This window comes from Cryptotermes secundus, unplaced genomic scaffold (assembly GCF_002891405.2).
Source record: "Cryptotermes secundus unplaced genomic scaffold, Csec_1.0 scaffold966, whole genome shotgun sequence".
Taxonomy (NCBI): domain Eukaryota; kingdom Metazoa; phylum Arthropoda; class Insecta; order Blattodea; family Kalotermitidae; genus Cryptotermes; species Cryptotermes secundus.
The window spans coordinates 343205-361450 of NW_019733846.1; the positions used below are offsets into that span (position 1 = coordinate 343205).

The following is an 18246-nucleotide window of genomic DNA, read 5'->3' on the forward strand; positions in this document are numbered from 1 at the left end:
AAAATGGATCTTAAAGAGATAGGATGGTATGGTATGGATTGGATTGATCTGGCTCAGGACAGGGACCAGTGGAAGGCTCTTGTGAACACGGTAATAAACTTTCGGGTTCCATAAAATGCTGGGAAATTCTTGAGTAGCTGCAGAATTGGCGGCTCCTCAAGAAGGGCTCAGCTCCATGATAAGTAAGTAGAATAACCAAAAATTTCGTTTGATATGGCGAAGGCTGTTGAATGTAATATTGGTTTAAGTTCCCAGCCATGACCAATCTTAACGTCAAGATTAATGAGACTCAATTGTATGTATTACAGTTACGTTCTGGACATATTTAAAATATTTAAAAAGAGCTGTTTACTGAATGTGTTTACTATTAATAATATGCTAATAGTTGTGTGTTTGTTTTATATAACATTTATTTAAAAATAACTCTGATGATGAATTTTTACATGATCGTGTATGCGTATATTCAGTCATCCATGCGAACTAAATTATTTCGCTTTACGTAACAATTAATGATTCAAATTAAATCAGTAACGACAGCCATAAACAGCAACATACGAGTAAGTGAACACAAAAAACCTACGTTATAAAATTAATAACAGTTGTATGTGTTTGATTAAAGGTAAACCACATATTAAAGATACAGACTGAATGTTAATGTTGTATTCATGTTGTAATCGTATGGATTCTGACGCAGTGAAGTCTGCTAGATGGGTCCCAACGTTTCGGAGGAACATATGCCTCTATCTCAATTCAACTAAATTTGGATTGTATCTATACATGTTATTTTGTGAGTTGTCTAACGACGCTCTCAGTAGCTAGACTATACAGCATCAAATGGTAGGCTGACAGATGAATGATGAATTCGAAAGGATTTGGAAGGAACCAACCGTGTCCTAATCAAGTTATTATCCTTGAATTTTCCTGGACAGACTAGCAAAAATTACAAAAAAAAAAAAAGCATTAGTCATGACAGTCGATGTCCGGTTGAGATTCGAACCGAGTACCTCCCGAATATGAGACTATTTTGCGAACTTTTGTTTAATTCGCTTACTGGGGGGTGGAGTCCAACTGCGTCCACTCGGCACGGTGGCTACTGATTGGCCTATTGTAGCCTGCCCCGGGTGATTATGATGATGGAGAATTTGGTGGAATGAAGATTGGTAGGGGAAACAGAAGTACTCAGAGAAAACTCGCCCCAGCGCCACTTTGTCCACCACAAATCCCACTTGACCAGACCCGAGATCGAAGCTGGGCCGCCGCAGTGGGAAGCCAGCAACTAACTGCTTGAGCTACGGCGCGGCCCTACATCGCGAATTTAATAAGCGTTTTCTTTAAACAATCCGTGGAGAACCTGCCTAAAGCATAATCACGAAATTACAACAACCCCCCCCCCTTCACTATCCTTTTTAGCCCCTTTAATGTCTGTGTAGCGTCTTGGAGAACCATCATTGATTTAAACGGGGCTGTTCCACACTCACACGGCTGACGAATGGACCCCTACAAAAGGGCTGTAAATGCGGGTTCATCTGAGAAGAAGAGTCAGTTCGTGGAGAAGAGATGGGGGAGGGAGGTACAGGGGGACAGTCCCATATATATTGAAGTGCAAATACCAAGGCTCTAACTCTCACGTGCAGCCTGAAACCTGCAGTTGGTGGTCGAAACATTTGCATGGACCTGCAACTCCACCGCCTGTACTCGTTCCTCCCATCAGTGGCTGAAACAAAGAGGACGGACTGTCCACCACTAACTTCCTTAAGGAGCAGGGATAGTGCAGTCAGTACAGCGACTGGCTACGGGCTGGACGACCGAAGGGTCGGAGTTCGAGTCCCGGTGGGAGCAGGAATTTTTCTTTTCTCCAAATCGCCCAGACGGACTCTGGGTTTTACCAAACATCCTATCCAATGGGTACTGGGGTAAATCGGCCGGGGCGTGAAGCTGACCACTAACCTCCAACTAGTGCCGAGGTCAAGAAAATATTAATCTATACATCCACTCCCCCATACGCCTTCATGGCGTAGTGCTTAATTAGTTAAGCACAGGGACGACTTTACCTTTAACTTTCACTAACTTCCGTATCCATGGGGTCGTGTTCGTTGCTGTGCGGCCCGAAGGAAATTTGAGAGGAAGAGAAACGGAAACGCGTTCCAAGAAGTCACTACAGCACTCGGGCATTGACCGAGTCAGAAATCAAAATATTTGGCTTCAATGTGAAGCCAAGCAAACAGAATAACGGGCAGACAAAGGCTTAGAGGGAACGACAATGTATCACGTACGTCTTACGGCCAAAATGTTGCAGTAATATCGGGTGTAGCTGCAAGGCTCCAGATTCGCTTCCCAGAGAGGCTCGGTTCGAATGTAGAGCGGGACATCAGCCGTCTTGGGGAAGCAAAGTTGTCGTTTCAGACAACGTGTCAATCGTGACGCAAAGAAGAGACGTTACAGTGCCCTAGGTACTGCTAAATTTCTGATACAAGAGAGGCATAAAGGAAGTTTTAGAAACTGGCTCTTCTTCAATCTTCAGCTGTTTGTTATTATACTGACAGATTTGTTATTGTTTTTTTTTTTTGTAAACGGTCGTAGGTTCCATCCCAACAAACTCCGTGGGTTTCGTCTGCAAACCGAACTATACCGACCGTGCTACCGCCGCTTGTCGGCGAAGTTAGTACCAACTTTAGCGGATAGGGGGTACAATTTAAAATGCAGTAGCAGTTATCGTACAGAATATCGGGGAGAGAAACGCGTTTCCAATTTAAAATATTACGGGAAAAAGAAATATTAATGTAAACGATGCTCTTTAAGGATGAAATCTAGAGCAAACTAAAATACTGTGACATGTTGACCCCTACCTCCCCAGCGGTACGTGGCGGTAACGTAACGCTCGCGTTCTTACGGTAATAGGCGAGTTCCCGCCCCGCCACTCCCCTCCGCGGTGACGTCACCGAGGGATATCGCGGTCGCTAGGCAACGCGAGTCAACAGCGGCGACGTTACGATAGTAACAGCGGTTACCTCCGCTAGCGTTACATAGCAACACAGCGCCAGGCAAAAAGGGTGCCTATTACGCGGCCGTTTTCCGTATGGTCCGATCGAGGCTACATGAGGCGCAGCGAAGGCTATTCAGAGAGAGTTGTACTGAGTTGTACTGTGACAGCCGCCGAGTCGAGACGTAGAGTCAGCCAGTCAGTTGTATTCTGGCATTTGGAGTGTACTAATTGTGATACTGCAGATAGCAGTAATCGTCAGATTGTAATTTGGGTGATTGTGAGAGCGGATGTGAAATAAAATTCGCTATATAAAATACGGCGTGAACTTATTTGTCGCGATATACGCCCGATACGCGACAATACATTCTCTGATAAACATGAGAAGGTTTTAGGAAGTGATTTATGAAATATGATAGCTCTGGGAATTTGTATAGTTTTCTTGTATATCAAATATCACAATACGCGCAGCGGTAGTTAAACAGCAGGTAGACACAAAATTCATATTTAGATTATGTATCTTATCTGTAAATAAGAGACTGGGGATTCTTCAAGAAGCAGCTTAAGATAAGGTGGCCTTTATCCATACTCGGCCTGCCAGTTACTTGACTAACAAAGACGGTTGTTCCTTCAGTTTACACACCGCGGCGTTCTTGAACCTGGCTCTTCTTGTGACTCAAGAACGACGCTATCAGGAGCTAGACTACACATCGGGGAATTGATGGATGATAAAGGCCTTGGAAGGGATAGCTCATGGTCTAATTGAAGTATCTTTGGCAAATAGGCCGCGCCATAGCTCAAGCGGTTAGTCGCTGGCTTCCCACCGCGGCGGGCCTGGTTCGGTCAAGTGGGATTTGTGGTGGACAAAGTGGCGCTGGGGAGGTTTTCCCCGAGTACTTCGGTTTCCCCTGCCAATCTTCATTCCACCAATTGCTCCACAGTCACCCTCACCTCTCATCTGGGGCTGGTACAATAGGCCAGAAGTGACCGCAGTACAAGGGACTTAGTTACTTAGTTATTGGAGAGGGTGCGTTTCCCCATGCACTTAGACCTCTCTTGGTCCATTGTGCTTCCCTCTATGATATCCTACTAGTCTCTATATCGTACCGGTACTGGTGCTTACCATCAGTCCCGCCCAGCCAGCGAGACCGGCTCTACTAGCTGAGAGGTATCTATAATGCTTCCCCCATCTACCAGAGGTATTAGAGACTACTGTTGAGCGGGAAACGTCCGTAATTTTGCTCAGTGACCTCCTTTGGAGGTATGAGGTTCTTTTTCGTGCCGTAAAGCTACGACACGGGACCCACGGCTTAAAGTCCCTCCCGGAGGACTTGTTCCCTGAATTTTTCCGCCCTTAAAAATTCGACGACCTCCGCGGGGTATTTGAACCCGCGTACTACGAGTCATGATGTGGGAACGTTACCTCTAGACTACGGAGGCCGCTTGCAAGGGACTTAGTGACACCCCACTAGCAATAAAAAGACCTTTGGCAAAACAGCCCTTTTTGAACCATAGCCTTCCTTAGAAGATTCTGTCAGATTGCATCAGTTTTTCACTTCTTTGGATTTTGTGACAGTCTCTTTTATAGAGCAAGGTCGTCAGCCTTGCGTTGAACCCCAAACCTCGAGGACTATGTTCCTGTATTTATGTCCCACAGTAACAGGGTGGCCCAGTTATACCCCCGAGCGCTGGATTCACTTTCTGTTGCCTTCTACGACTCGCAGGTCTACGGTGTAGTTATTCTAACCCGCCTCCACACGGGGACTAATACAATGTACTTCCCCCTGGAGATACTGAGGAAAATAATGAAAATAACTGATGTCCCGTCCGAGATTCGAATCGAACACTTCAAGAATACGAAGACTATGCCAAGCAGCTGGCTGAAAGTGGTCCCTGATACAGCAACATTCAATTTTGTTTCATGGTAACGAGGCTCTGATAGGCTCGCTGCTTCTAAAGGGGAACTGACAGGTTATTAATCATGACTTCCGAAGGATGTGAAAGGGTGTCGTGGCCTATTTCATGGTAATAATTTAGTATTCAATGGAGTGATGGGGGAAACTACGAAACTGCCTTGTCATGTCAGCCGATTTCCCTACCGCGAATCCAACAAGGGACCTCATGAATATTAAGATGTCGGAGTAGTGCGATAAGCACGGTCTGACGTTCGTAAAACACTCGCTGCGGTTCATGCAGTGTCCACGCATATGCTAAAGTACCTTATACAATCAGATGAATGACTCGAAAAGAATACATATGGTACATTAACGAATTTAGTAACACATTATTTTCGAATGATCAAATCAAGGAGGGTGAGGTGGGCAGGGCAGGTAGCAAAAATGGGGAGAAGAGGAATGCAAATAGGATACTGGTGGAAAAGCCAGAAGGAAAGAGCCAGTGGGAAGACAAAAGAGTAGATGGGTGAACAATATTAAAATCGATCTTAGAGAGATAGGATGGGATGGTATAGATTGGATTGATCTGGCTTAGGATAGGGGCCAGTGGAGGGCTCTTGTGAACACGGTAATGAATCTTCGGGTTCCATAAAATGCTGGGAAATTCTTGAGTAGCTGCAGAATTGGCGGCTCCTCAAGAAGGGCTCAGCTCCATAAGTAAGTAAGTTATTATTTTCATGGGTACCGGAGATTTCTTCCGGTGGGGGGGAACATAAATCTTCCATACAAATTTACGTTCAAACAATTTAAGACTATTTTTACTGATCGCCCTTGTCTATTCAGCACAAAAAAAATTACTTTTTAAAGGTTATATTACATTTCTATTACAATACACAAAAATTGTATTTCTATTGGTACTTTTGTATGGGTATGTAAGTTGATCTCTCCAACTGACGTTTCGGAGGAACATGCCCCGTCTTTATGATACCTTAGATATGGAGACAGCAGATTCTTGAGACAGGCACACTTTCGAAAAAAAGTTCGGGATTTTCCAACTTAAGAGAATTTCCAGTTAATTCCTTCGAGACGTGGGTAAACATCTACTAATCAGGTGGCATCTTATCCCGGAGAAGAAGAATTTTTCTAAATCCCCGCTGTGACAACATCAAAAATCTCATTTCACGGTACGTGTTTATGATAAGCCGTAGGACTTCAGACTGCTGATAAGTGCTTCTACTTGACTGTACGGGGGACATTAATCCGCATTATAATACAATTATCTGTATCCTGAAGTAACTGATGCACCATTAGAAGTGTGGAAATGTATTACAGATCAGATGTAGATATATATAATTAGATAAGATAAAGTAATATTCCTTAGAACGACGCCTTGGACCATGTACGTGTATCTGCTCATCTTCTAAGCTCCAGACTGAAATATCCAACCGTGTGTCTCCCTGGAGATGCGTCCTTCTCGAGAAGACACCACTCGCTCACCTACTCCATAATTTCTGAAATATCATTTATTAAAATTTATTCTTATTAGTTATGAGTGGGGCACGAAGTGGCGTACTTGTTTGAGACACTGTGCTACAAGCCGGAAGGTCGCGGCTTCGATTCCCGATGAGGTTACTAGATTTTTTCAATGTACCTAATCCTTCCAGCCACACTATGGCCTTCTGATCCACTCAGCCTCTAACAGAAATGAGTACCAGGAATCTTCCTGGGGGTAAAGGGCGGCCGGCGAGTATGATTGACAATCTCACCGCCATCTGTGAGCCGATTGTCTAGAAATTGTGGGAGCCTCGACGTCTCACAGCCTTATGAGCTTCCATGGCCTGTTATAGCTTCACTTTATTTACCTTTATATATGCTCTTGGTTATTCACACCTTATTGATGTGGGATACTTTCCGACGTTTTGGAGGTGCATGCTGCCTAGATCCTAAGTTTCGCAGTGTGTAGAATAGGTGTTTCGAAAGAACGACTCAGACAAGAGTGGGCAGGATGTCCCGTTAGCCAGTCGGACAAAGATTGTCCTCGACTGAGATTTCGCAGCAAGAAGACAAGCGCCTACTCACGCCAGGGTAATTACTATACGCGAGCCTACATACCGACCGCCTCTGCGGTCTAGCGATCAGAGTTCCTGGCTACAGATCCATAGGTCCTGGGTTCGATTCCCGGCGCTACCAGATATTCTGAGAAGTAGTGGGTCTGGAAAGGAGTGCACTCAGTCTCGTGAGGGTAACTGAGGAGCTATTTCAAGGAAATGACGACTCCGGTCTAGAAAACCGAGATTAACGGCCGTGGGGATTCGTTGCGCTGACCACGAGACACCCTCTATCCGCAAAAGTTGGCACTAACTTCGCCGACAAGCGGCGGATACTCAGTCGGGATAATTCGCTTGCGGACTAAAAGCCACGGAGTTCAGTTTTAATTTTAGAGCCTACATACCATTAAATAACTGTCCCTTCCATTGCGTATAATATGCATAGAATGAATCATAGTCAAACGTGCTGTAGCAGACTCCAAAGGGAGAGATCTGAGGGGAAAAGGCGGACAAATTGAAAGATGTTTCCACCCAGAACCATTCATTTCCATTCGTCACGAGCGATTAAACCGGGTGGTTTGTTCCATCCTATTAATTATGATTCTGTAAAATCACACAATGAAGAGTACTACTAATATTACGGGATGTGACGCCGTATAGCCTGGTAGAAATTCACTGACGTTTCAGAGGAGTATACTGCCTCCATCTTAATGGTCGAGAACTAAACCAAGCAAATAATCAGACTCTGAATGACGCCGTGTAGGTCTAATGTAAGCTGACGTTTCGGATGAATGACGATTTATACACAAGATCTACACGGCGGCACATCCCAGACGACCGCATTCTTCATAGTTACCGCCTTGAAAACCTCAAATTTTACAACCAGACCTGTTTGGTATATTTCTTGCTGTCTTGACTCACTTCTCACACTGAAGATGGAGCCAGTGCGTTCATCTGAAAGGTCAGTGAGCATCTACCAGGCTACACCGCGTCACATAGAAGAACATAATACTGTTCATAGTCATCGCTGTGGGAACCTCAAATCCAATAAAATCAAATCAGATTTCATTCGGAGATATAAAGTTGTCCCTTGGCTTAACGCGCACTTAGTTTGTTGCCATATCCAGGCTTTTCCAAATCCGGTGGGTTTTACCGACAAGATAAGAGAATGCTGCAGACTCACACGTGTAGGGCCTACGTAACATTATCAAGGAACCTCTGGTAGTTAACTGACAGAAATATATTGTCACCAGATTGAGTGACTACAGACGGGGTTTGTACTGGTAATTGAATTTAATGAACATTTTAACAGATCATAACTACAAGCATCTATAGCGCTGTCGCTAATTCACACACTCTGCAGTTCAGCACAGCACGCACTAAATCCCCTCAGACTGCTCTGTCTTCACCAGTGGACGTTCCCCTGCTCCCCGGTTCTCGCCCTCGCAGGCTGGTGGCCATCTCACACCAATCTTCTACTCTTCTAACTGCCGTCTCAAGACTCAAGACTCTAATCAAGTCAAAGTCAAAGTCACATTGCGACTGACGGTCAGTCAATCTGTCTATCTTGGAGTCGAGCCCCGACTGGGGCTCATGACCAGATTTTTTTTTTCTTTATATGAAAGTTACTGTCCTGTTCATTTGGGGCGCCCTCTCTGACGAGAGGTCGGGTCTGTCATTTGTCAGTCAGTCTGTATTAATATGTCCACTGTATGTATTTACATTAATTTACAATACACACTTCTTTCTTACTTTTATGCACAATACATACAAGGCCTCTGTCAATCCAGGCTCGGTACAGCAGATTATGCCCTATTTCTAATAGTATACGCTACCACAGTAACCTAGTCACTTGAACGGTCGTATGCCTGACCGCCGCCAAGTTTAAGCCTCTTATACTTTCTATGTCGGGCTTCGCCTTGTCCGATGTTGCGAACATTCTCATTATCATGATTTTGTATGACTTCTGCTTGTTGCCTGCATAATTTTGTTATAAAGTCATATACCTACGGGATTTTGAATGCCATGTGCAAATCGCGGACCGGTGTGCGCCTTGGAAAATTGCCGATGGTGCGGAGAACCTTGTTTTGCAGGCGTTGCAATTTCACTAGATGGGTGTCTGCCGCTGCTGTGTGGCTGCTTATCTCGCGGTTGCTGCCTATCAATGGGTCTACCCAGAGTAATGGAAACGTCCGCTGTTGGAAGCCGTTACCAGGCAACGATTGATGTAGGCATAGCAGATTGTGAAGACATTGTACGTGGTGTAGTAAACTGCAGACTCTGTGAATTAGCCATAGCGCCATAGTTACTTGTATTCATGATCTGTAAGTGGCCAATAAATTTAGTTACCAAACCAAACTCCGTCTATATTCACTCATGCAGGTCACAACATTTTAAAGGGTGTATTAAACAGTTTATATACGTTTAATTTCCTTTCAATGTGGGTTGTGTGACAATACTTCCTCACATCAAAACAAAGCACGATGCCAGTTTCCTAAACATTACTGGATGTCCTGGATTTGTAGAGGCGAGAGCAGCGGTTGGAGAAAGGTAAAGTACACTGCGCCATCTTAGTTACAAATAATCACTTACATAAATAAGTGGTCAACTTCAGTGGATGGAACTGGATAAGAATGAGAATAATCCAGGGCTAGCTTCCGTTCATGCAACGGGTTAACAGTCAATAATTCAATTCTATTCATTTTATGCATTCACCAATGGCCCTACAGCCCTCTGTTGGGTCCTGGCCTCTTCTTCAATTTCGTTATCTCTTTTACACAGACGGTAGGACTCCTTAGACGAGTGATCGGCCCGTCGCAAGGCCGCTACCTACACACAGATATCTATGCTTTGAGTGGGATTCCAACCCACGATCCCAGCGTTCATGCCTTACACCGCGCGACCACTTTGATCGGCAATTCAATGCTATAGGAACCTGAAATTTCCCAGTAACAATGACAAATCTGTATTCTGCATACATAAAGATATTTAGGCCACATACTGCCCCTGATCTGGTAGCGGATATTAAAAGGATAACGTTACATTTTATAGATATCAATGGATTGATTACTGTCACGTGCTACAGATAAGCATTTATATTAATAAGCGTCTGCCTGATGGCGTCCCATTGCTGAACAATGCGTCTCATATTCCTGGCAGCTCTGTTAGGCGCCGCTCTGGCGTCACGGGTGTCGTACGAGGGGTAAGTGAAAGGAGCAGGTTGTGGCTTAGCGTTAGATACAAAAAAATCTAGTGTTTTTTCTTATATAGATAAAATATTTTGCATTAAAATTGTATGAATATTTTTATAAATGGAAAAAACGTAAACGTTTCCCTGTGACCGGATGTGGTGGCCCATAGGGTTGTGAGACGTCGAGGATCCCACTTTTGTTCGACAATCGGCTCATAGATGGCGATAAGGTTGTCAGCCTTACGCCCCGGCCGTCCTTTAGCCCCAGGAAGATTACTGGTATTCATTTCTATTAGGGGCTTAGGTGACCCCAGGGTCATAGCGCGACTGGCAGGATTAAGTCAAATGAAAAAAAATATATATATTTTTTTTAGTTGTGGTGAAATGATAAATGAATGTCGAGAAATTTGTGGAATGAAAATTGGAAATTGCATTTGGAGAAAACCTATTGCAGTGCCACTTTATTCATCACAAATTCAACGTGATCTGAGCTGGGATTCAACCCGGGCCCCACCTGTGGGTAATCGGCAAACTAACCGCCTGAGCTATGGCACTGCCATCTTCCTTTGTTTACTGCTCATTCTTAAAACTTTCTGTTCAATCTTTAACGTAGGCAATTCATCCAGATAACATATGAAATATCAGTCCCTACCTCACAGGAAACACGAAACAAAGACCTACCGATCAACGCTGTTCTGGGATATAATAGCCATTTATTATGAGAAATGAAGAAATATAGGAAACACAAATACAGTCAGTGAACAAAATACAGAGTATTTTAATGTTAAAGCGTGTGGTAAGCATAGTAACCACCGTGTTTCAAATGATTATAAACCTGTAACGGAATCCAGTAATTATTAAGGTTTTAAATGATGAATGATAATTCTTTTGACATAAAAGCATGACATTTACTAAATAGAAGTTAAAATTGCTAATTATTTAACAGATACAAGGTGTTGCGCTTTAATCCCACCGAGAGTCAACTACGGCTCCTAGAAAAGTACAGAAATAGTCCAGGGTTCGACTTCTGGAAAGAACCGCGCAAATATGGCGACAATCTGGACATAATGGTGTCTCCTGACCGACAGCTTCCGTTCCTGTCTTTCCTGAAAGACAATAACATTACATTCAAGGTTATCAACGACAACGTTCAGACGTAAGTAACAACATCTCTCTGTATAATAAAACTGTAATGATGCTGCGTGAGTTTATGCTAACACAGTGCGACGACAGAGCTTTACACGCACTGGCTACATATGGTACTAATTCTGCCGATAGATGGATCTGTCAAAGCGCATCTCTGCTTGTAAAATCTAATTTATATTTCTTTGATAATGACTGATATACTTGAGTTGTGTTTACGCTAATCGGGGGCCCTAGAGTCCAGTAATTATTTCATATGGAATGTTGACCAATTTTCTAATAAAGGAACAGGAACGTTCAACATTGGTAACACAGGCGCTGTCACTGACACGACCTTCAATCCATCCATCCCCCATTTCTCATAAACTTACTTCAGTATGTCCCACACTGTTAACTATCTTCATGTCATGATTTTGCCCTGTATTCTGGTGACGAGGCAGCAAGATATATTTAACACGAAACACAAAAACACATCGTGTGGGCAACATGCCAAGATTTGGAATGTTGAAGCAAATGGTACATACAGTCATGAATGCAAATGCTAAAGTAACATAAAACATCGTCTACTTCACAGCAAAATTTATTTTCGTTTTACAAAGATAAGAAATGAAGCTGAAATTGGTCTGTAAATTGTGATGTGCCCAAATCCGATACTGAATTTCACGTAACAAGACTTTGTGATATTTCTAGCCTCGAGTCACGTGTGCGGTTACGCAAGTAGTAACGTTCCTAATGAAATTGAAATTTCTTCAGGTCAATTGACGCTGAAATCAGACGTCAAGCGGTAACTCCTAAAACCCCTCGAGCCGTCTCATTTGACCAGTACTACAGACATGAAGAGGTAAGTGACGAAATAGAGAATACGTACACTACTTCTAAAGAGTTCTGTGTCTTTTCTATTCCATCCATCACAACAACTCACTTATACAAATATCATGTTCTTGGGCATTATCCATCAACTTTTATTTATCTAAAAACGGTCATGTTTATTTTTCAAAACACAACGTTTCTGAGACTTGATTCTGTCTCCGTCTTCAGGTAAAACCTACTCAGTTGGGACCTATTTCCGGAGATAGGGACTTTATATCGGTTGAGTCAAACTGAGTAGGTCTTACCTGAAGACGGAGACAGAAGCCAGTCTCCGAAACGCTGTGTTTTGAAAAATAAAGTGGACGGGTTTTAGATAAACACAAAACGATGGATAATGTCCAAAACCATAATATTTGTACTAATGTAACCTCGTGATAAACTTTTAGATCTAAGACAATTAGAAATAAACAACTAAGGCACGAATTTATTGATGAAATCAGTTTTTGCATTTACTAATAAGACATGCTACATCATTATCTCACATCATCATCTGCAGTCTGGTAAAAGCTCGCCGATGCTTAGGAAGAATATTCGGCCTCCATCTTCAGGACTCAAGTGCGAGTTGAAAAAGAAACCAGCCTTAAGCAGATAAAAACAGAGCGTCATTCTGGTTTCTTTCTTGACTTAATATAAGGCCCTGTAGATAGAGGCGATATGTCCCGCCGAAACGTCGGTTGACTTCCACCGGATTATTTTCATCTCCAGATCAACAGCTACCTACAGGAGCTGGCCGAGAAATATCCGGACCTAGTTAGCGTGGAATCTCTTGGGGTCAGTTATGAGAACAGAGAAATGTTGGTAATCAAGATATCATCGGGGGGCGGAGGACATCGGCCGGCGGTGCTTGTGGACGGCGGGATCCACGCCAGGGAGTGGATAGCCCCAGCGATGGCTCTTTACATCATCAACCAACTTGTGGAGAACAATGCTGCTAATAGTGACCTTACAGACAGCGTCGATTGGTTTATCGTGCCTGTGCTCAACCCAGACGGCTACGAATATTCCCACACCACTGTAAGAAACACTTATATCTCCCGCAGCTTACACTAGATGGTGCAGAACAAATGCGTTGACATTTAAATTGATCAAACTGTGCATTATCCTTTTTGAATTATGAAACTTAACTCTATCATTCGTAATATATTTATAATGATAATTAGAAGAACGGAACATACTCGTATGCATGGGAGAGGTGAGAATTGCACAGATAATTCTTGCCGAAAAACTTAAGCAAAAGTCCACTTGCAAGACCTAGACGTAAGTGGAAGGAGAGTAAAGCGTATTGTAGACGATAAGAGTGCGAGAGTGTGGACTCGATTTCTGTAGCTCTGGACAGGAACCAGTGGCGGGTTCTTGCCAGTACGGCAATGAACCACCGGGAACCGCAAAATGCAGGAAACTTTGTGACTAGCTGAGAGACTCTTAGGTTCTCAAAACGGCCACTACTCTATGGAGTTAGCTTGTTAAACGGTTGGTTGAGTAATAAAGAGTTAGTAAAGAGACTGGTTACTTATATCAGAGCACTCACGCTGCATACAAAATTTAACCCTTCAAAGAGAGAGTTTTTTCTAAGAAATATACAAATATTTAGTTCGTACCTCGGCCGCGCCATAGTTAAAGCGGTTAGTCGCTGGCTTTCCACCGCGGCAGGCCGGGTTCGATCCCGGGTCTGGTCAAGTGGAATTTTTGGTGCACAAAGTGGTGCTGGGGCAGGTTTTCTCCGAGTACTTCAGTTTCCCCTGCCAATCTTCATTCCACCAATTGCTCCACAATCACCCTCACCTACCATCAGGGGCTGGTACAATGGGCCAGAAGTGGCCGCAGTACAAGGGACTTAGTCCCACCCCACTAGAAACAAAAAAAAAAAAGTCCGTATCTCACAGGAAACACATTACATCTCCGCTACAAAGTCCAACCGGTTAATGCTGTTTAGGGAAACAGTCGCTGTTTATTGTGAGAACCATACGGAACATACAAATACACTCTGTGTGCAAAATTCAGAGTTTTAGTATGTTAAACCAGGTGGTACGTATAGTAACCACTGGACGTTAAAACTAATTATAATATGCTGAAAAGGTTTAGATAGCAGACAAGAAGAGTGAATATTTCGAACTGGATGTCTGTAAGCACTCTCCGAAATAAACTACTCTACATTTCTTCGCGAATGCAGTAATATCTATACAATAAGTAATATTCTGTATTTCAATCTACATTTATGAGCCGCGATAGCTCAGTAGGCATAGTAACATAGTGTGGACTGGAAAGATTTGGATTCGATACCGGGTAGGAAAAACATGCCTAACTTAAAGGAGCCAGAGCGGCTCTGGGCCACAGTTGTTGTTCATCGAAACGGTGTCAGGGTGCCTCTTCCTGAAGGTAAAGCGACCCAGATGGCCCTATCTAGTACCGAGATAAAGAATGCGTGAAGCGATACCTCCACTCCCCCATACACGTTCATTGCATGGTGTTTAATTAATTAACAAAGGGAACATTTACATTCTAAGTTTAATAGGACCTACATTTTACGAGTAATAGAGAAAAGAAACAATCTATTACTGCTTTTACTTCCATGCACATGTGTTTAGGTAGAGGCCTTGCGACGAGCTGATCACTCGTCCAAGGAGTCCTACAGTCTGTAAAATGATCAAAATGGAAAAAAAAAATCTCCACACCGTAAGGTATAAGAGGGACGGATTAAGTAAGTAAGTAAATTTTCTTCTTGAAAGTTCAATTAACAAATAAGTCCAGCTAGTCTAAGTGTAACCTGCAAAATTCCGTTTATAGGATCGACTATGGAGAAAATCGAGGTCACCGATAATCACGATTACAGGTGTATGCAGAGGTGTGGATCAAAACAGGAATTTCGATTTCCACTGGATGGGTAAGTTGCTCGTCCTTCCAGATACTCGTATGTTGAGTTCTGGAGATGTCAAGTAAAAAGTAAGTAAAGATATCCTTGTAACAGGCCGTGAAGGCCCAAAGGGTTGTGAGAAGTTGAGGGTCCCACATTTTCAAAACAATCGGCTCATAGATGGCGACAAGGTTCTCAGCCTTGCGCTCCGGCCGCCCTTTACCCCCAGAAATGTTCCTGGTACTTATTTCTGTAAGAGGCTGAGTCGGCCCCAGGGTCATAGATACTTCCGGAAGGATTAGGTCAATTGAAAAATCCAATGACCTCGTCGAGACTTGAACGCGCGACCTTCCGGCTTGTATCATAGTGCCTCAACTAACTATGCTACCGCGTGTCCCAGTTCTGAAGATGACAGAACCATTTATGTGAATTTGAACCAACAGTACAGATGGGCCCAATATCCGTATATGAGGAACTCCCTAATAGAATAGATTTATATTCAGATATTCATTAGGATACACATGTTTAGCTCTGAAAAGCTTCTTAACATCGATTTTCGTTCGCCTGATTCAGAGATCGGAGCCAGTGATTATCCTTGTGACGAAATTTACGGCGGGGAAGAACCACTCTCCGAGATTGAGAACCGTAATTTACGTGACTTTGCAACTCTTCACAAACAACACATCAAACTGTACCTCACTTTCCACAGTTACGGTGAAGTAAGTATCACAGATCCTACTGTTGCGTCATCTTACTTTGTAATTTACTGCGATACTTTGTACGCCTTGTATATGTTGTATATAAATACATTAAATAACTTGTAAAATGTAAACTGTACGTACTGACAGCAGACTTATTACCACTGACTGTGACTCTGGCAAACGACAGACCCATCCTCTCGTCAGAGAGAGCGCCCCACATCAACGAAAATGCAACTGACAGCAATAAAGATCTGATCTTGAGCCCCAGATGGGTGCTTTGTTCCAAGGGAGACTGGCCAACTGACCGTCGGTCGTAACATAAATTTCAGTGTGACTTTGACTGACTTGCGAAGAATTGACTCCTGTGTGGAGGCGAGTTCGAATACCTCCATCGTAGCCCTGCGAGTCGTATGAGGTGACGAAAATGGAAGTCTTGAATCTGAGACAGTAAAATGTGGTCGCAATTACCATGGGACTCGGGACTCGGACCCGAGAATGACTGCGCTGGCGAGCACCAGCAGCAATTGTAAACAACAGATCCGTCCTCTCGTCAGAGAAAGCGTCCCACACCAACAAACCCGCAGTTTCCTGACAGTAATAAAAATCTGAAACTTAGCCTCAGAGGAGTGCTTTATTCCAAGACAGACTGGCCGACTGACCGTCGGTCGTAACATAAGACCCAATTTAGTCGGTTGTGGGATATTCACGAACCGGTAAGGACATAAACGGAGGACTGTTAGGATCCGTTACCAGGAAACGGCTAGTGAAAACAAACTGAGAAGACATAGTATGTGCTGCAGTGAAAAGACAAGTGCATGAATTAGCAAGAACGTTATAATTACTTGTGGTTATCATCTGTATGTGGTCAGTAAATCCAGTTACCAATACAACCCCCGCCTATAGTCACTCATACATGTGACGTTATACAACCCGCATAAGCACAATAGGCCACTGTAGGTCGCGGTGCAAAGACCGAGAAGGCCCACCCCTTATAAATTCACTACAAGCTGCATTCCATTTTTAATTGTAAATTCCAATTTTAAATACAGCATACACTGAATTTCGGAACGAAGAAGGAAGAGTAACGTAAGAGATAACATTTAGTTGTATTTTGCAGTTAAGCTGCTTGCCTTCTTTCGCATTCACTTCTAAATAAAGGCCTCGCCATAGCTCAAGCGGTTACTCGGTGGCTTCCCACCGCGGCCTAGGTTCGATCCCGGGTCCGGTCAAGTGGGATTTGTGGTGGACAGGTTTTCTCCGAGTACTTCGGTTTCCCCTGCCAATCTTCATTCCACCAATTGCTCCACAATCACCCTCACCTATCATCAGGGGGTGGTACAATAGACCAGAAGTGGCCGCAGTACAAGGGACTTAGTTCCACCGCACTAGCAAAAAAAGAAAACTTCTAAATAAACTCTGTGCATAATATATTCATTTCTGTAACTGTGTATATTTGCTTGTTTCTTGTAGTGTAAGCATTACAAATTTATACAGCAGGCCAAACCTACTGGGTTTGCTGACGTACCTCATTTAGTCAGAAGCAACGAAACCCTCCTTGACACTTTGCACGTTCTCCACAATTTTAACAGTTCTCTACAGATGGTTGCATAATTTCCTGGCGAATTTAGTGTTGCACTACGAAATAATATGTCACAAAATAGGGCAGTTTTACTCTACATTTACTGCTATTATTATGGAACTTCAATCTCACATTGTCTTACGTATCTCTTTGCAGTACCTCCTGTATCCATGGGGATACACATCAGAACTTCCATCAGACTGGGAGACACTGGTATGTGTTTAGTCTCTTCATTTTAAGCTTTCTTACTTTTATATCCTTCCCTCTCGTCTCCTATATTCCTTTCCAGGCTCTATTATTTGCCCGTCCTAGAGCCATTTCTCTCCCCTTTCCCTCCTCTCTCTCCTTTACGTTAGGAGAGTTGAGGTGAACGCCGTTCAAGATATGCCTCTATAAGCTGGTCACTTTGCTTCGCCGCGTTCTTTATACGTACCGAAATGTTGTCAATGTTGTGTAGCAGATCACTTGCATCTCGTTGCCTTGGAAACGGGGTGACAACGACGTAATGATGAACACTGTCTCGCTTTGAAGATCTATATCTTCTGAGATACTGAGCCGTGTAGTCTCGTGTGAGTTTACTGTCTCCATCGTCAGGGTCGAGCAAGCGGGGTAATCTTGCTCGTTGCTGCTTCGCTAACTTTTCCACGCTGAACACTGAGGCAGAACGCTCCTTCGAAAACCGGTTAACTTCTGTCTGGCTGCATAGTGTAGTATTCCAGAAGATAGTGTCCAAAGAAAATCCCTTGTTGCCTGCCTGACATGATTACCGGATTATGTTAGCATAGCTGCATTAATTCAGTCTTCTCGGTTATGACACCGTGAAGTCTGATACGTGGATATCAATATTATGGAGTAACGAACTGCTTTCATCTTCAGGGTCCTAACCCAGATCACATATGAATCTTAATTAACCATAGTGAAAACTTCTTAGATTAGTTTTTCACAGACTTGTCTCTGAGCAAATTGGGAAAGCGATTGCGGAACCAAGT

At 43.4% G+C, this 18246-nt stretch overlaps 1 protein-coding gene across 1 annotated transcript in view; it reads left to right on the forward strand.

Moving 5' to 3' along the window:
- The first annotated feature begins 10060 nt into the window (after positions 1-10060).
- Positions 10061-18246, forward strand: part of LOC111868274 (carboxypeptidase B) — an 11977-nt gene continuing 3791 nt past the window's right edge. Inside the window, exons 1-7 of the mRNA XM_023858774.2 lie at positions 10061-10125; positions 11060-11269; positions 12010-12097; positions 12832-13140; positions 14911-15007; positions 15551-15696; positions 17414-17470. Of these exons, the coding sequence (XP_023714542.1) occupies positions 10061-10125; positions 11060-11269; positions 12010-12097; positions 12832-13140; positions 14911-15007; positions 15551-15696; positions 17414-17470 (972 nt within the window). The remainder of the gene's footprint in view (positions 10126-11059; positions 11270-12009; positions 12098-12831; positions 13141-14910; positions 15008-15550; positions 15697-17413; positions 17471-18246) is intronic.